This window comes from Leptopilina heterotoma, unplaced genomic scaffold (assembly GCF_015476425.1).
Source record: "Leptopilina heterotoma isolate Lh14 unplaced genomic scaffold, ASM1547642v1 Lhet_16, whole genome shotgun sequence".
NCBI classification, from domain to species: Eukaryota; Metazoa; Arthropoda; class Insecta; order Hymenoptera; family Figitidae; genus Leptopilina; species Leptopilina heterotoma.
In genome coordinates this window covers 2457875-2477427 of record NW_025110874.1, presented here as the reverse complement: position 1 = coordinate 2477427, position 19553 = coordinate 2457875, and the positions used below count along the sequence as shown (strand labels likewise).

The 19553-nt window shown below is 22.3% G+C and overlaps 1 protein-coding gene across 1 annotated transcript in view; it reads right to left on the bottom strand.

The window, feature by feature from the left end:
- Nucleotides 1–18326, bottom strand: part of LOC122498830 (facilitated trehalose transporter Tret1-2 homolog) — a 35564-nt gene extending 17238 nt beyond the window's left edge. The window contains exon 1 of the mRNA XM_043606782.1: nt 18062–18326. Within this exon, the coding sequence (XP_043462717.1) occupies nt 18062–18311 (250 nt within the window). The 5' untranslated portion in view covers nt 18312–18326. The remainder of the gene's footprint in view (nt 1–18061) is intronic.
- Between the last annotated feature and the right edge of the window lie 1227 nt (nt 18327–19553).

The following is a 19553-nucleotide window of genomic DNA, read 5'->3' as shown; positions in this document are numbered from 1 at the left end:
ACTTTGGTACTACGGAATATCGCGCGTCTACATTGAAATCGACGTTTCTGAGATCAATACAAGCGAAGATATTATATAACTATCAGCTCTCTATTTCAAAAGGTATTCATTTTTATCGTTACAAAATTTGTTTTACACATTTATAATTTAAATATTTTTTTATTTTTTATAAAAAATAATAAAAAGTAGGTATTAATTATATTTTTTAAAAACCTGTTCCTTTCTTAGAGAATAAATTCTGTATTTGAAAAGAATATTCTTCTTTGTAGCAAACAATAACAATTTTCTTCTTCGAGAATATGAATAGAGTACTTCTAACTTGGAAAAAATCATTACATTTAAAAATATTTTTTCTCATTCACTATTTTATTATTAGATCTCAGAAAAAATCCACGAAATTAGGTCAATACTTTTTGTTATTTCTTTTCAATAAAAACTTGAAATAAAATCGAGAAATTTTTTAAACTAAAAAATTTTATTTCAATCCCCAAAGAATTTATTTTCATTGCGTAAAAATAAACAAAGTGCTTTATTCAAACCTTTTTTTAATTTTTCTTTGGTGGTATAGAAATATTTTTGATAAACAACGTTTTTTCATTAATTTACAAAAAAAGTTCTTCTTTTTGCTGAATTAGACCATTTTCATTTGATTCAAATATTAAATTAAAAAAAATTGTGTGAAAGCAGAACAAAGATATGAAATAATGTACGATTGCAGACTAAATTAAAAAATGAAGATGACCTCAATGATTGTTTAAGAGAGTAATTCTAAAACAAAGATAGAATTTATGTTTAGCATATTTTATATGAACCAGAACAAAATCTTGATATCAATTTATAAATCGAAGGAATAAGGAAAGTAAAACTTTCTTTCATGGAAAAGTCTAAATAATTACTCGCACTCAACGTACATATATATATATATATATAAGAATTGAACCTGTTTTAAATATTTGCAACATTCTTCAATAATTGATATTGCAAGAATAACCAGTTTGAAATCTACTTGTTTCATTCTGAAAATCATTATTTTTTTCTAGCTTATCAACTTTTTGTTATTTTTTCAACTTTTTTTCAACTTGTACTGAAAAGAATATAGAACACATTATATTAATATTTATTAAAAATTCAAATTTTTATCATGCAATAATTTTTATTTATCTTTTTTTATTCTCGAGACAGTATAAATACCTCCGCGTATATATATTTTTTCTTTGATATCCATTTCTTAGTTTCCTGTTCCTTATTGTTTTTTTCGAAAAGATTACAATTTTTACTGAGATACTTTGCTTAAGAAGCTATAGAGAAAAAAAGAAATATCGGAAAAAGGATTATATACACTTCCTGATTTATATTTTTATTATTTTTCCATCGCAACGAGTATATAAAGGAAAAATACATTGTTTTTATTGCATTTTTTTTTTTTGGTTGATATTACTATTATTATATATTTAATTATTATACTCGTCAAAGAAAAGTAATGGATTTATGTAGTTCGAGGAGAGATGCACAAAGTGATTTATTTAGAAATATTAAAATTTACATTAAGTTTCTAGACCGTAACGTAATTTTCCATCTTGTCAATTTTAATATATAAAGAAAAACCATTACCGTTATTGAGTTTCTTCTTTTCATTTGTTGTTCAATATCATAAAAGTTGTAATTATATTTATTACAGGCCTCGAATTGACATTAAGACAGAAAAACTGGCGTTTTAGTAGATTCGAAGTGCGAAAAAAGTCGGAAAAGTAATTTCTTTTATTCTTCATCAAAAATTTTAATTATTAAATCCTTGAATTTTCTTTGATTTACAGAAAAATTATTAACTTTTTACCCTAGGCCATTATTAATTACTTCAATTTTAAGTTTTAATAAAATTCAATTATTCTCAAGTATACGTTACTCTTATATTTTTTATATTTTACTTTAAAAAAGACGATTACTTTTTAAAAATGTAATAAAATTTCTTAAAACATAAAATTTATATTAACAATCAAAATTTAGTTATTTCTTAAAATTACAACTGTTTCTTCCAAAATTCAATTATTTTCAGGAAATTTTAACTAAATTTACTCAAAAGTTCAATAATTTTTTAAAATACTAAATAGAATTTAAATATTATTATTAAATTATTATCAATTGGAATTTTCAAAAAATTTTAATCTGAAATCGTTTCCATTCATCAATTTATTTATCTTTGAAATTTAATTATTTTTAAAAATTTGAACTGCAACTTTTATAAAATTCTATTATTTTCTATTATTTTGAACTGAAGTTCTTCTTTATTTCAATAAATTTTATTAATTTTGAGAATGTTCTTTAAGAGTTTAATTGATATAGTTGGTCACTTTTTCTAAAAAATATTTTCTAATCCTTTTTGTCTAAAAAAGCGATTTCTAATGAAATCTGTTTTCTAAAAAAAGTTTTTCTAACAAGTTTTGATTTCTAAAAAAAGTTTTTCTAAAAAGTTATAATTTCTAATATTTATTTTCCTAAAATTCGTAAAATTCCATAATTTTGATAAAAGTTAGAAAATTTAAAAAAAACAAAGATTAAGAAATAGAAACTATTTTGCATATTTTCTGCTTTTTAATCGCAATTCTGTTTACAAAATTATAAGTTTCTTTTTAAAAAAGAAAAAAAAATTTAATAATTAATAATTCAATTCTCGTAGTTGAATTCTGATAGGAATTGATTAAAAAAAAAATCAGTTAAAATTTTAGAAAATAATTGAATATTTAAAGCGTTATAGCAAGAATTTTGGGAATTAATAAAATTTCGAAAGATTTTTAAATTAAATTCTTTGTATTCTAATTAATAATTATTTTTTTAAAATATTTAAATATCATTTTTGAAGTGAATTTTCTTACAATAATTTTCATTTGAAGATTTTTAATTAAAATTTTTGAGAATGCAATTATTTTCAAAATTTGCATTTAAAATTCTTCAAAATTTAATGTTTAAAGATTTTAATTTAATAGGAAAAAAATCCATCATATTCAATAAAATTTTACAAAATTTAAATTATTAAAAAACTTTTTAGCTATAAATATATTTCAAAAATGTTTTTATGTATCTAAAAAAATTGATTCAAGAATAATTTTTGAAAGTTTTGACTGCAGCTATTTTTCACACAATATAAATCGAAATAAGTTTTATTTTACACCAAACAAACGGTATTTCGATATAATATATGGAAGCAAAGTCGAAAAAGTCACATTTTTCCAAAATAAGTTGAAGTATGTACGTATTTTAATTTTAACTTTATTTTCCATGAACGTAGTTTTATAAATTATACTTGACATTCATTTTTATATTATATAAAGTTTATCTTCATTTCGCACAAAATTTTAATTTAATTATCCATTAAATTTTACCTTCACATGATATTAAATTTTAACTTTATTTTCTGTTAAATTTTAGCATTATTTTGTAATAAAAGTTGATTTTATACAACATTGCAATATTACATTAATTAAATTTGACATTATATTTTATCTCATTTGTTATAAATTCAGTCTTTTATTAGGATATAATATTATTGTTTGTGCTTAATTCTTATCTTTTTTTGTTTATTTGTTTTTTTTCGTGTTATTTCTCTAAAATTAATTTATTTTTAACGCATTCTTCTCTTTTGATAAGAAAATTATTTCTGAGTGATAAAAATCTTTGTCAAGAATGATTAAACAATTAAAATAGTCAACAAACAAATTAATTAATATGTACAAAGAGATCAATGGAGAAATCGCAGTGTATTATGTAAGAATAATCCAGCGCCAATCGATGGACTTTAAAAAAGCTTCCCTCTCGTCTTTAAAATTTCATTTTATTCACACATAATAAATTTGTAGATTAAAAATCTTTTATCAAAACCGGAAAGCACTCGTGAATGCCTGTTTAATAGTTTGCAAGACAATTCAAAAATTATCTCTAAAGTATGCGGTTCAGTCACCATAAATGTAAATTTTCATAACAAAATTTTCTCAATTTTTATCAAAACAATTTCATTTCTATGACATAATGATTTAAAAGTGCATAGATAAATTAAAATTTAAGACTGGATGACAGTTTGACAAATTTTTTGATTTAGGAATCATTTTACCTAAAAATATTGTTAATTTTATAAGATATATTTTGTCATAGATTTTTAATTAATAAAGTTATGTAAATAAAACCTGTTACCAATCACTAGGAGTCGTCAAAAGTAGACAACTCAGACTTCAATGCATTCCTTGTATTTCACTATTTTCTATTCAATAAGAATTTCAAATCAATTGAAAGTAAATCGTTTAATACATTATAATAATAATAATCTTCTTCTGTTTTTATGGCTTGGCTTCGACTAGTCAGGCCAATTCACTTTTAATGGTTAATCACTTTTAACAGGTCAATTTATCACTTTTAATTTTAATTTGATTTTTTAGATTCTCGATGGTATCAATTGTGGATACTGTCTAATATTTTAATAATAATTGTTGACAATTTGATAGTTATTTTTCTCAAGAAGAATCGGCTGCTATGGTTAGAAGACATACGTCACTTCCGACTGGGAAGTAAATCAATGTTACAAACCATACTAACATATGATTCAAAAAATGAGGTTATATTTATCATGGCAGTTGATAATGTTGTTCAAGTATTATGTTGGTATCACTGATTACTATAGCTTGGAACCGGAAGTAAATAGAAAAGTAATTCTGTATACCACCGTAGCAGTCATAACAGCAGTAGTTGCGATTGTTTTGCAAAATAACGAAAATAACTGACAAATTGTCAAAAATTATTAAAATTTTGTGCGATTTTTGTGAGAATTTTCATAATTGTCGACTATAAGTAAATGGTTTAAATTTGACAAACATTAGTGAAAGGTAAATTGTTTTATTTATATATCTAATTTTGATAATTAAAAATGAATAATATAAGAAAAATGCATAACCATAACCTATTTTAATCGTCTTATATATATTTCTACATTATTTGCAAAAAACTAACTTTGTTTTATATTTTTAGAAACAATTACTTTTACTTAAAAATCAATTTGACTGAAATTTTATGCTAAATAAATACAATTAAGAATTGCTTGCCAGGAGAAATGTAAACAATTTACTTTTGATCAACAGAAACTTTTTATACTATAATCCACAGTTCCAATAATAAATTTTTTACATTTTCTCAGAAAAACACTAAAACTAGGTATACTTTTTTATTTAAAAAAAAATCCGATTTTTCCAACTTTTCTTCCGCAAATTGCAACAAAATACCACTTTTTTGGTATAAAATGCATATCAAGTTACTAATCTGCCAAATTTTTATACAATAAAAAGGAAAATTATTTTTCAATAAAATAAATCAAAAAATTTAGTTTTATATATTTTTCAAAATTTACTTTTGAGTTAGACTTATATTAATTTTAAGAATTTTGACAATAAGAAAGTTTTGTCACAAGTCAGAAATATTCGGGAATTTCATCCAAAGTATAATAGAAAAATATAAAATTTCTAGAAATGTTACAAAATTATGGAAAATAATTTAATATTGGAAAAGTAGTAGAAACTTTAGAAATAATTAAATATCAAAAAGGTTTCAAATTAAAATTTTTGAAAATTATAATTTTTAATAATTTTAATTAACAATTCTGAAGAACTTAGTTTTTTGGAAAATTTTAGTTCAGAAAGTTTTTATATGAAATCAGTTGAATTTTTGAAATGACTTTCATCGAAATATAATAAAAAAATCGAAAAAAAACTTGAATTTTAAGTGAACTTTCATTTTTTAAATACCTAATTAAACTTTCGAAGAAATTTCTCAAAATTATTAGAGTAATTGAGTAATATTGTTTTAGAGAAAAATTTTAGTTAAAAATTCTAAAAAATAACTGAATTTTGGAGAAATTTAGCAATTTTTTGAAATAACTGGATTTTAGAAGGCTTCGAATTAAAATTTTTAATTTTTAATATTTAATAATATTTAAATTTCTATTTTAAAAAAATTGTTAGACTTTTGAATAAATTTAGTTAAAAATTTCAGAAAATATTGAATTTTAGAATTGTAGTTATATAATTTTTAAAAATATCTAATTAAATTTTTGTTATTGAAATATTACTCAACATGAGAAAAAAATTTATAAACTAGTGTTATGATTAAGAATGGTAGTTTTAAAAATCATCACCGATGTTTAATTAATAATATTAAAACAATTTGTTATAAAATTTCCACACCCTCCCAAAATTATAAATATTTCAAATAAATACCGTATAAAAATTGACGATAAATATTTTAGTATTTTTTTTCAAGTTTTCTACAAAAATAATAAAAATTGGTATTGATTTGCCTTTTCAAGGTTTATGTATTATTGCACTGTCTGCATATCTTAATGAATATTATTTTTCGCCTCTAGAATAATATTTTAGAAGTTAGAAAATGTGTCATTCGAAAGAAAACTGTTTCGTACGCTGAGAATAGAACAAAAATTAAAAAGTTACAATTATTTAAATGAGGTTTGTTTTTTGTAAAACGCAGTGACACACTGCGAGTCATTTTGCGCCTGTTTTTTTTTTTTTATCAAAAAAGGAAGTCAAATAATTGGAGGATGGAGGTGCACAATTTCATGTCTTAATAATTTGCTTTTCGTAAAAATGTTTACATCATGAGATTCAAATCGTGTAACTGAAATTAAACTCTTTTTAATTACAAAAAAAAATAATTCAAACTGACATTTTAATTTCCGTTCGGTCGATAAATTCTCAAAAAAAAATCATATTTGCAAAACGTGTGATGTGTTTGTAAATATATAACACAAGTTTTTTGAAGAAAATTTATTATCAATGCTAATATATTATTTACATAATAATTTTTTATTGTAAATATTTTACTTTTATATGTAAAATTAAAATATTTACAGTATTTATCGTTTTATTGAAAATTAAAATATTTACAATATTTATCGTTTTATTGAAAATGAGGAATTTAAAAATTTTTCAGAAGTCATTTTGACGGAATTGATGACGTAATGCAAAAATGCGGTATGTGATATATGTAAACGTGTATTCTTCTAGTTCAGGATGCAAACAATTTTGTTTTGTGTATATATTTTCATTGTCGTTTTCAACAAGAATACTGCAAAACTTTTTTTTTTACCAACTTATTTCTATTGTTCCACTATTGATATATGGTCGTAAAACACGCAAGGTCACCAGTTTTCTTTAAGTTTTAAAATGCCAATAAAACGTAAACATTTGAATAATGAAAAATGTCACTTTCAAGTTTTGTTTTTTCAGACATGCATTTTAAACGGAAAAAAAAAATTTTTTTTGCTTTATTGTTTTCTCAAGAAACGTTATTACATCTTTTTTTAATTTTGTTTCTAAACAAAAAAATAAAATTTTTTAAATTCTAAAACAAAAGTATTTAACAATTTAGGAAAAAAAATGATTTACATTTATTTGTTTACAGTTCCACCCCGTCTATAAATTTAATATAAAAAATAAAATAATTTTTATGTTCCGAAAGTTATGAACGAAATTTATTTTTTCCTCCTAAAATTTAAATTTTATTATACAATAATATTGCGTCACGCATAAAAAGTTAATTTCCAAAAGTGGAAAAATGTTTTAATTACTTTTTTTATTTTTTTTTTTTTTATTTTTATAATGCAATCAATAATTTTTGAAAATATTTTTAGCGAAATAATATTTCCTATTCATTTGAACACTCAGAAATTTTGAAACATTTTTTCATTGTTTGAAATAGTTTTTCCTTCCATTATAATATTTATAAAGAAAATTTTTTCGATTTTTGGAAGATGATGGAAAAATTAAAAATTATTTTTCTTTTTTCCATCATCATCCAAAAATCGAAAAAATTTCTTTATAAATTTTTTCATTGTTTTATGAATTTAAAAATTAAATGAAAAAATAAAATATATTAAAAATTATCGTAAAATAAATTAAATCAGTATAAATAATCTAGAAAATTATTTATCAATTTTTTAAACTCTTTTTCAAAAGACTCTACCCTAATTTATTTTTAAACTAGATGTAAAGGAACTGGTGGAAAAAATATTATAGGTCATATACGATAACTTAGTTATGAGATTAGAAATGACTTTTATTTAATGGAAATTTCTTGAAGTGAACGAATCGGAAAATTTGCCATTGAACTTGCTGATAATTTTACAAACGCGATTGGTGTCTGACAAATCAGGAGAAAAAGTTAATCTATCAATAATTCTATATAAAAATATTTCTCTCTATCACTTCAGTTAGAATTTAATAATTATATTATAAAAAGTGAGAAAATGTATCGTTCGATGTTTTAATTACAAAAATTACAGATAATTCCGCACAAACAATTAAAATGCAATTTACCTTCTTTTATTTATAATTTTTTTTATCCATATCTTCTCAGAACAATTATTCTTTATTCGATAGTTTTCAAGTGTAGTTTTTTTTGTTGTTTAAAATTAATTTTACCATAGTGTAATTAATGTAGCTCTATTTATGATATAGGTCTAATTTATACATTGCGTTTTGTAATTAATTCTTATTATTAATAATGAATTAATTAAGTAGAAAACTAAATAATTTTTCGCCCACAAAGTAAAAGTGAAATGATAGAAAATATGATTTATAATAAGAGATTATTTGTACTTGATTTAAAATAATAATTATATATTATAAATATATGATTAATTAATTAATTTGTTCATTTGTTGAAAAAAAGCTTTTTCAATTTTGCATTTTACAATATTATCATAGATCAGTGATCCAAGAGAGGTTGTTGAATTATTCTTTGACCTTTATCTTATAAAAAAAATCAGTTTCCTGCCTCTGCAGTTTCTTTTGAATGTTAGAAAAAGTATGAAATTTTCATTCACAGCATTTTAATCGAGGAAATATCGTTTTTGCAAATATTTTTAAATTTATTAATTACACCAACTGTCGAGATGGTGATTGTATATTATCACTTTTTTCTAATAAAAAAGGTGGGCGGTGACTGCTTTAACAGATGATCCGTCATTATAACGGGGATTGTAACAACGTAATTATTAGAAGGTATATACCGATTTTTAATATTGTATACCTTTAAATATATATTATATACTACATATATTTTGTTATTTATATAATTATAATAATAATAATAATTTATTTTAATGCGTATCTTTTTAAAGAATCTTTACATTTTTAATTTTTCAAATATATTTATAATATATTTAACGCATGCGTGTTAAAATAAACACTTGATAAAATGTCTTCTATAAAGGCATTATAAGGATTAAAATTCCAGAAAATGACAGAGTGGATAATATAAATGTCATATTACGATAATTATTTAATGCCGACAACATTGATAGGCATTTTGATTTTACAGCTCTTATTAATATTGATATATTTTATATTTAATAAAGATACTATATAAAAAATGTTATATACTATCGATATTTCTAGAAATGTGATTTAACTTTTGCTGATAATAGTTCTTTTTTAAATTTTTAAAATATAATGATTATACGATTATATTTCCCTTTCTTATCACTTTCTTCATTTTTTAATTTTGACTTTGCTTTGAATTTTTAAAAAAATAAATAAAAATAAAAAAAATTAGATAATAGTATAACTACATGATTAAAGTTACATGTTAATTAAAATTATAAATTTAATATTATTTAACATTAATCTATTAACAAGAAAATATCTAATGTGTATTGTAAATTATTTAATTTTATCTATTGATTATTACCTAAAAATTTTAATTACCATTGATTAATTAATATTTAATTAGTAATTAATATCAATAATTAATTTGAATCATGTGAAATTTATTACTTTAAACTATGGTTTTGCTTTATAATAATATAAAGTAGGGTGGGGTGAAAAAGACACTTTTTTACTTTTTACGCTATAAAATCGGAATTAAAATTTCTTTTTCAAATTTTCAGTTGGTACTGAAAGTTTAGTTATTAAGCTGAAAATCCTTGTCGGATATTTTTTGCATCCCGTGAAAGTATCAAGTTATAAGAGTTTTACGAAAGCACTGCAAGTGACTTTTTTTTTGCATAATTAAGGATTAAAAAGTATAATACTTCCTTAACATTTTTCTATTTAAAAATAAAAATTAGGAATAAAAAAATTTGCATGAATTGAAATTTAGATTATTTTAAATACGAAGCAAGTTATGTTCCTAAAGTTGTGAAAATTTAATTGACGATAAAACTAGTTTTAAATTTTTTTAAATATTAAAAATGTGGCATGCTCCCAAGAAAGGTAATTTAAGAAGCAAAAGATTTTAGGCTATGTTTACAATTTTTGAAGTAAAAATACAGAAAGAGAATCAATTACTATTAACCAATAATTGATGTTCAAGTATTCTTTAAATCCAAAGTATTCAATAAAAACTAGTTTCAAATTTATAAAGTTAAAAAAAGCTTTTAATTAAGCTAAAAATAACACAAACATAACATTAAAGTATGATTATTCATTCAAATATAAATTTTAGCCACAAAATAAATAATAATAATAATAGTATACTAGCTACAATCGAAAAGTAGGTTTTTTTTTTATTTGATAATAATTTGTGTAGTTGCAGCATCAATAATAGTGATAGTTTTTAAATATATTGATGTAGCATATTCTATGGCTAGAGCATAAAAATAATTTATTTATTTACTACTTTTTAGTAAACATAAAAAAAATGAAATAAAAAACTTTACTCTTACATACAGTAAAAATTCTATTTTTAAAAATTCAGACTAGACGTTATACAAAATTTATTACGCGAACAAATTATATACCCGAAAGGTTACTGGATTGAAGTAGTTGTGGTCTAAAAATTAAAACGTGTATGTCACGTTGTACAACATGTGTTCGTGAATTTTCTAAAAAAAGAATTCAATAAACAATTAGAGGTGTGTTTGAATAAAGACTATAATCGCTGTGTGGCCATTCAAGCAGCTAATCATATAACTTAGTTTTTTCAAATTTTAAAACTTTTGCAGGTAACTGTAAATATAGTAATGTAAAAAGTCCAATTATATAAATACTGTTGAGTGAATGTGAATAACTGTATTAATAAATTTATGTAAACAATTAAATTCCAAAGAGTAAACAAATAAATAAATGCAAGTAGTATTTGTAAATAAAGAGTTGCATTAAGGTTCTTGAACTTTTTTATTTTTGGAATAAAATATAAGATGACTTCTATGAGATAATAATTAACACTTTAGTAAGTTAAACGATTGATTTTCACATCCGCACCTTCAACAGTGTGAATGTATTATCACGTCGAAAGATCAACAATACATATTTGTTTCTCGAAGGCGTGAAAGCTTCCTGATTAATTATCTCATAAAACTTTTCTTTTCAAAGTAGTATTACTAATTTTAAAATTGTCACACTTTTTATTTGCGGTTGAAAAATATTACCATCATCGTTATTAGCATCTTTCTCTCGAAACAAAAAGAATCGATATGAACAATTTCTGAATAGATATTTTATGATTTTGTATTAAAAAGTCTATATTGTAAATTTTGCATAAACATGAAAAACGTACTTTAAAACATTACAATTATTTAAAAGTTATTTTTGAGTTAATTTTAGGTATCTTACATTTAAATCAATAACATATTTTTAAAGTAAATTTTTCTAATTTTTATAAAATTGTCTTTTGAAAGTATAGGGTAAAAGTAATTCTGAAAATGACAATTTTGAATAGTAAATTTTACTATTTTTAAAGGAATTTTTCCCACGACTCAAGTTAATTTTACTTGTTTTAAAACAAAAGTAAGATTGGAATAAAAATTTTGAATTAAAAATTATTCTTTTTTGTTAAACTTTACAAAATCACTGATCCCTAAAATTGCAATTCATAAAGTGAACGGAGTGAACGTTCATTTGAAACCAAATGCTTTTTATTTCATTCAAATAAATAGCGTAGAAATGAATTATTTTTATATTTAAATCAAGTACACAATATCATTGGCTCAAATATAATTGATATAAAAAATAAATATTTATTTGACAATAGTCAAGCATAACCGCGATATTACTTGAACTAAATGGGTTCAGCAATTTTGTCAATTGAATTAATTTGAAGCGCTGAGAGAAGAAGAAAAGCATGCACAGGAATTTGAATTGCGAATTATTTCTTTGACACGTTCCTCGTCAAAAGAATTATTAAAATACAAAATATATACCTACTTTTTAGTTTATTTTTATTTTCTCCATCTCCAACAAAATTTCTATTACTCTTGATAACATTTTTCTGTTATTTTAACCGAAATTTTGTTGCCTCAAATAAACTTGAATTTAAGGTTTTAATAACATTTCAATTTCTTATAATTTTTGTCATTAAATTAGTTTAAATGCATAATAGAAGTTTTATTGATCAAACTAAAATATTACTTGCAGGCGAACAAGAAAATTGTTGCACGAATATCAACAACTATATATGTTTTTTTCAAGGTTAAAAATGCCAAAAAATATGAATTACATATAGAAGTTATTTATTAGAAAATTAAGTAATAAATTCTTATATTTATTTATTTTTAAATAAATATAATTTTTATTTACCTAGAAAATATTTCCACGTAAATTTATTATCATAGTGATGTAATTATTTCATGAAATAAGTAAACAAACATAAGGTACAAGTTTAAAAGAGATAATAATTTTTTAAAAATATTTTTTGTTCAATCCTATATATAACCGTTTATTAATAAATAAATAAATAAATAACAATTTATTATTAATTAATTAAAGAATTTTCAATTGTTTAATTAATACAAGCATCATGAACATTATTTAAAATTTTGAAAGTAGAATCAAAATGGTACCCGAATATATTTTGTAAGTTAATTAAAAAAAATTAAAGTATTTTTTTGATAATAAATGATAACGTCAGAAATATTACTACAAATTGCAATTCTGCACTAAAATAAAATAACAATAATTGTTGTATATATATTTTAATGCAGAATTGGTAAATAATTATTGTTTCACAAAATTTTTTGTGTAAACAAATTGTTAAAAATTATTTTGTAAATAACAGAATTTGTTTTCTTATTTTTATAAAAACTTACTCTTTAATATGCCAAAGTACGTTTTTGTATAATTAGAATTCACGTGTATAAAGAATTATTTACCTTCTTCTCTTTCTTCTTATTATTAACGTAAATCGCGTTACAATCGATTATAAATTACAATGAAATATAAATTGTGTGTAATTAATTCATCAACCGTCTATATTGAAGTTAAACGACCCTTTGCATATTTTTTTGCTTAACGCATGTTGGAAAAATAAATACATTTTTTTCTCTGTATAATGTATATTAATATATGGAAAAATACACCATATCTAGTAAAAAAGCTGTATTTTGAGATAAAGGAATTTATCATATAAAAAATGAAATTGCGCATTTTTTCAATTTTTAATTAAAACCATTAGTGAGTTTATAGATATATGACATAATATATAGTGCCACTTTATCACTCCTATATAAAGAAGGATAGTATCATAAAATACATGATCCACTTATAGTACTTGATTAAATGGAAAAAAGTAGAATCATTGACTAAATAAGACATAAATTATTTAAACGGATATCAAATTCTAAAATTTTCACATTTTATATAAATATATCATTGGAAAATGAATTAAACTTGAATATTGATCAATCTGATTAAAAACTCGTTTTTTTTGTTTCGCGATTTAAAAAAAGCGTTTTTTTCTTATATTAAAATTTTTGCATGAGCGATCGAAAAAAAATTTATTGTCAACATTATAATGTTCCTTTAGAATAATGTTAGAAATATTCTATCAATATATTGTGAGAATATTCCATTAGAATTTTGTAAAAATATTTTTTTTATCATTATTAGTATTATTGATGATATAGTAATCAATTTTCGCTCCATTTAAATAAATTCATTCATTTCTTTTGAACAGAGAAAGTTCATTAAAAAGTAAATTTAAAAAGCAATATTCCAATGGAATATCCCTGTAATATTTCAATGAAATATCCCTACTAATATTCAAATAACAATATTCCAGTGGAATATTCCTATACATTATTCCAAACACTTAAGGATGGAATATTTTAGGAATGTAAATGAAATATCCCGTGATATTGGAATGGTTTTTTTAACAACAAATCAGTTGATTACTATAGTAGTTGTAGAACTATCATTTTTTGTTTTTCTCTAAATCTGAATCAGTTAAAATTTTAAAAGAGCTGTTTTAAAAAATCATGATTTCTTTAAAAATAAAAAAAATTCGATTTAAATAAAACAAAATCGGATTTTTTTTTATTTAAATCAAATTTTATCTGGAGCTTTGTTTTAAGTAATGACAATGAAAAATTAATTTTATAATAGAAGCAACAAAGAATATCAACTTTATTTGTAAAGAAACTATTTAACCGAACATGTTGAAAAAATAAATGACTACCTTCTGTTTAATTAACAGTCTTTGTATGTATTTATAAGATATATTGGTTTCCTTATAATTTTTTTATTTTTTTATAAAACTTTAAAGAAAAGTACTGGTAGAAGGATAAAGAATTAAATTTTGAACAATTCAAACAATGAAAAGTTGTATTTTAATAAAAATTACAATTTTTTGGCAAAAGAAATATTTGTTAAATATTAGGTTTAATCGTTTTCTATTAATATAGAAAATTGTAATTTTTATTCAAATGCAACTTTTCATTGTTTAAAATGTTGGAAATTTAATTCTTTATGCTTCCACTAAGTCGAATTTTAAATTTATTAATTTATCATTTTCATATTAAAATACGAAACCATAACTAATATTTTTGCAATGAAACTGAAGTTACCATTATTTTCGTTAACGCAAAATGTGAAAAATTTTCTTTTTCAAGACCAAGAAGCAAGTAATTTTTGATAAAAAGAGCTTTATTATTTTCATTACAACCTGAACAGATTATCAAGCCAATCGGGGCGGGAAAGACAATAGTTACTGAAAAATTTAAGGTTTTTTTAAATTTTATTTTGTCGGCGTAAACTTCTTTAGTTTCATCTTTTGTTCCGATTCTTTCAGATTCTTTGTTGAATTCTTCTTTGAGTCAAAGTTGATTAAAAAAACTTATTTTTAAGTAAAAATTTGATTTAAATCATGATTAAAACAAAAACATGTTTTTGATTTAAATCCTTATTTGAATTATGATTAAATGTAGTTCCGATGATATATTGGTTTTACTTTTCAAGAGGTTTAATTTTCTGTTATTTTTAAGATGGTTCATGTTGAGAATATGTTCAGAGTTGTCCATCGTTTTTCGAATCCACCCGGAAAATTAAAATAAAGCAAAAAAATTTGTTTCATAGTTTGAATGATTTTGAACATGTTAGTATTGTTCAAATTCATATACCCACACAGTACTGAAGATTTCCTGAAACTTGACAGGACCTCGCCCATCGAGGTTAAAGATGGTTATTTAAATGTCCGCATATAAGGAATATTGGAAATCAAACCAGATCGAAAATTATATTGCAAATATTGACTTGCGATGTTCAGGCTTAAGGTTGATATTTAATATTTCCTCACATGTGGACATTTAAACAACCACACAGCCTTCGCCATGAGCTTCGACACTCAATATTTCTAACCTCGCTGAGCGAGGTCCTGTCAAGTTTTAGGAAATTCTCAGTCCTGAGTGGGTAAAGTATAGGTCAACTTCCTATTATATTTTACCTGAAGTTGTTGTAGCCTATTTTTAGAAAAATTTGATACTTCGTATTAATGATTTGCAATATCCTTACAATTTATTTTTGCCAATTATTTAAAAAAAATTTTTGTGTTTAATTTGGAATTTTTTAATTATACATTTTTCTAAGTAATTTTGTAACTATTTAAAAATCTACTATACTTTCAATGTGCTTTCATAATTTTATAATGTAGAACTGAAAAATTCTACCTTATTACTGTATTGAGTCTTTCAAGCTTTTCGGCGATTTTAATCTCTTATGACTTTTCAGGCGCAAATCAAAAAATCTAATTTTGTTCTTAATATTTAAGTTAGACCTTCTTCTTCTACCTTGTTAAAATTCAGTTGATTGAAGGAACACGTGTTAATATTGTTACCATCAAACTTTCAGGAAAATTTTTTTTTAATATCTTGATTAATTTTTTGGGGTGGGACCAAAGATTTGGAAACATAACCCAAATAAGAACCATAAATTTATAATTACCCAATAAATAAATAGTAGGTAAAAAAAATTATAAAAAATAACCAAAAACTTAAATACTAACCAAATGATTTGGTTGGTTGGACCAAACATTTTTCAAAGTAATAATTAGTCATAACAAAGACAATTAAGTAATAGAAGTTTTAATTATTGTCAGCTTTCGAAAAATTGTACTTGTGATCGCTGATAGTAGGACTATTATTAATGATGATAAAAATAATTGATAATTTCAAGAATTGGAGGTAACAACTTGACAATTATTGCATTGTATGATATAGATAATAATGTATTTTTGTATTGGTTGTTCTATTCAAATGACACGTAGTTTGAACAAAAAGAATACAAAACTTTGACTGTTAAATTTTACTATTTATGCCCACACAGCACCGAAACTTTCAAAAAAAATTTATTAAAGATTTACTTAATCTTTACACAATTTTACTAAATACTTTGCAAGCATGAAAGCATCACTAGTGCTCAAAGGGTTAAGAGAATGTTATTAGATAAAATTTTCATATATAGTAGAACCTCGATTATACCAATTAATTTAGGCAAGGTTCGGATAATAGAAAATGCAATTATTTTTGTTTATATTCGCATTGAGAAATGATTGTTTTGAAAATATGTTGTATACTATTAAACGGCATTTATATCTTCTTTTATGTATTTACAGTAAAAATCAATGGTTAGTCAATAAAATTTCTTTATTTTCATGAGATTTTAGTACCAGTAGATGTAAAAATTAAAAATTTGTGTTTAAGATGACAAAAAAATTCGGATAAAATAATTTACAGTTCGGATAATTGAGGTTCCACTGTAGTTGAATTTAAAATTTCTGAATTAAAATTAAATTAAATTAAATTATTCTTTATCCAAATTCTGAATATCCAAAACTTCAACTAACAATCTTTTTATTTACACGAAATCAAATTAAGTCGAATTTTAATTTAGCAATTATAATTTTTTAATAGAATCCAAAAAATGTTAAAATATCAATTGCCAGAATTTCTCCAACCAAACATTCGACAGAAATATGATAATGTTTGTTCGAAAAAATGACAATTCTTTCAATTGATATTTCGACATTTTAAGGGTTCTATATCAAATGACAATTTGTGCAATTTAATTTTATATCAAAAAATGTGTTCAAATAAAAATTTTTAAAAAATGAAGATTCGATGAAATGGAAATTCTGATAAGTAAATCTACGACTTACTAAAATTCTGTTAAATGCATGATATTTCCGCTAAATTAAATTTCGAATAAATTTGATTTCTTTTAAAGAAAAAGTAGATAAAATAGAGAGAATAGATCGAAATCTTATCAAATAGAATGTCTGTTAAATAATAATTTGGTGACCTAATATTCTGTTATGTAAACTTTTCGTTAAAAATTTGCGTTAATTTATAAATTAAAATTATTACCTATATTTACTGGAAACTTTTTAAAATATTTTTTTATAATAAATATTCAAAATAATAATTTTTATAGGGTATACATGCTGCCTTATTAATATTGACCATCAAATTGTTAGTTTGAATAATGGTATCATTTAAATGTTAAATTTAAAAATTAAATGTAAGCTTCATTTGTAGCATAGGACTAAATACAACCATTGGTTTATGGTGTTTCAGTTAAATTCCGCTGACTATTATCAATGAGAAACCATTCTTTATCAATTCAAACATATATAAACAATTTTTAAATTTAAAGTTAATCAAAATTTTTATTATAAAAGAAAAAGATTTTTGGTGCTTTTTTTAAAAATTGTATGTGAAAGGTGTTTGAATAAATAAATAAAAGTGTGCGATGAAAATGAATGATAGAATTTGAAAAATAGTATTTTTTTTTTGACTTACCGGTAGTGGCAGCAAGGTACTGAAGAAATTTTGAACCCTTCTCTGCCATTTTTTTTGCTTGTGAAATGTGATGGTAACCTTTATTATTAACGCACTGGGACTCTTTGCTGGTATTGTTTTTATAAAAATTAGTGAGTGTGGTGGTGGGATGGTGCACTGCTGAAGTAGAACTTACTGGTACAGGGCTGTAGACATACTCTTTATATGGTTGCCCCTCTATTTCCTCGTTGTTACGATTGGTGGGGGTCATTATAACTTTACGTTTACGAATCCGCGGACCCTGTCGCCTGTATTCGCGCTCTTTTTTCACGACCTTGCCACTAGAAAATGTTATAAAAAAAATCACATTATTCAGTGCGATTAATATATCAATGCAATTATAGTATAAATAAATCTTCAGTTTCAATGTCTCCTCTTTATACGTTGGGTTCAAAATATTAAAGATCATTGAACTTTTCATTCAATCAACTTATTCGCACCCAGACGCACTAGACACATAGCATGTACAACTTCTCGTCAATTATTAATGTTGTAGGTATACATTGTCTGTAATTGACAAACGCTATTAATAAATAGTAATGAATAGTTTAATCGACTATTTTTAATTTTCAACTTTTTATTTTTGCAAAAAATCTTTTTCTTTAATTTTTATTCGTCATTCATAAAATTATATCAACTACTACCTATTTTCTTTTATTTCAGAAATATTTTCAAAAATTAAATTAAAACCAAAAGTTTAGAATTTTTTTTTTCATTTAATGTTTATTTATTGTAATTCGTTACTTAATTGTATTAATATAATTTAAATTATTAATTAAAATATTAATAATTAATATAAATCATAATAATTATATTAATAAAAATAAAGGTTCTTCAATACTTTAACTTTTTTTATCAGTAAATATTTGTTATTGTTTTCAGTTATAAATATTTGCTAATAATAAATTGTTGTCAATCATACAAAACCACTTTTGAAATCATTTTTTATTTTAAAAAGTTTTAGTTTCTGTTCTATCAAAACCCAAAATAATATAATTACACTACATTAAAAGAATATTTAGTATTTTATATAAAATAAACAATTTTAATAATGATAGAATTTAAAAATTTATAAATTCATATTTTTTCATAAAAATTAAATATAAATATTGGAATTTAATTTTATTAATATAATTAATAACTATAATCAATTGTACAATTGTGCAATTAAAAAATCTTAGTTATATTAAATTCTTTCTTACGGTCCTTATTTATTAAAAATAAATTTAGATAATTTAATTAATTGAAATTTATTATTAAATTTTATGACTTTGAACAAACAATTTTAACATTTACAAATAATACAGGAAAAATTAAAAATAATTTTTCTTTTACTGTCGAACCTTTACAATTAAAATTTTTAATTAATTAATTATTTTCAAAGTTGTCAATGAATTAATTGTTAAATATTAATTTTTCATAAAGTTGGTCTTAGTACCTACAATAAGCAAGA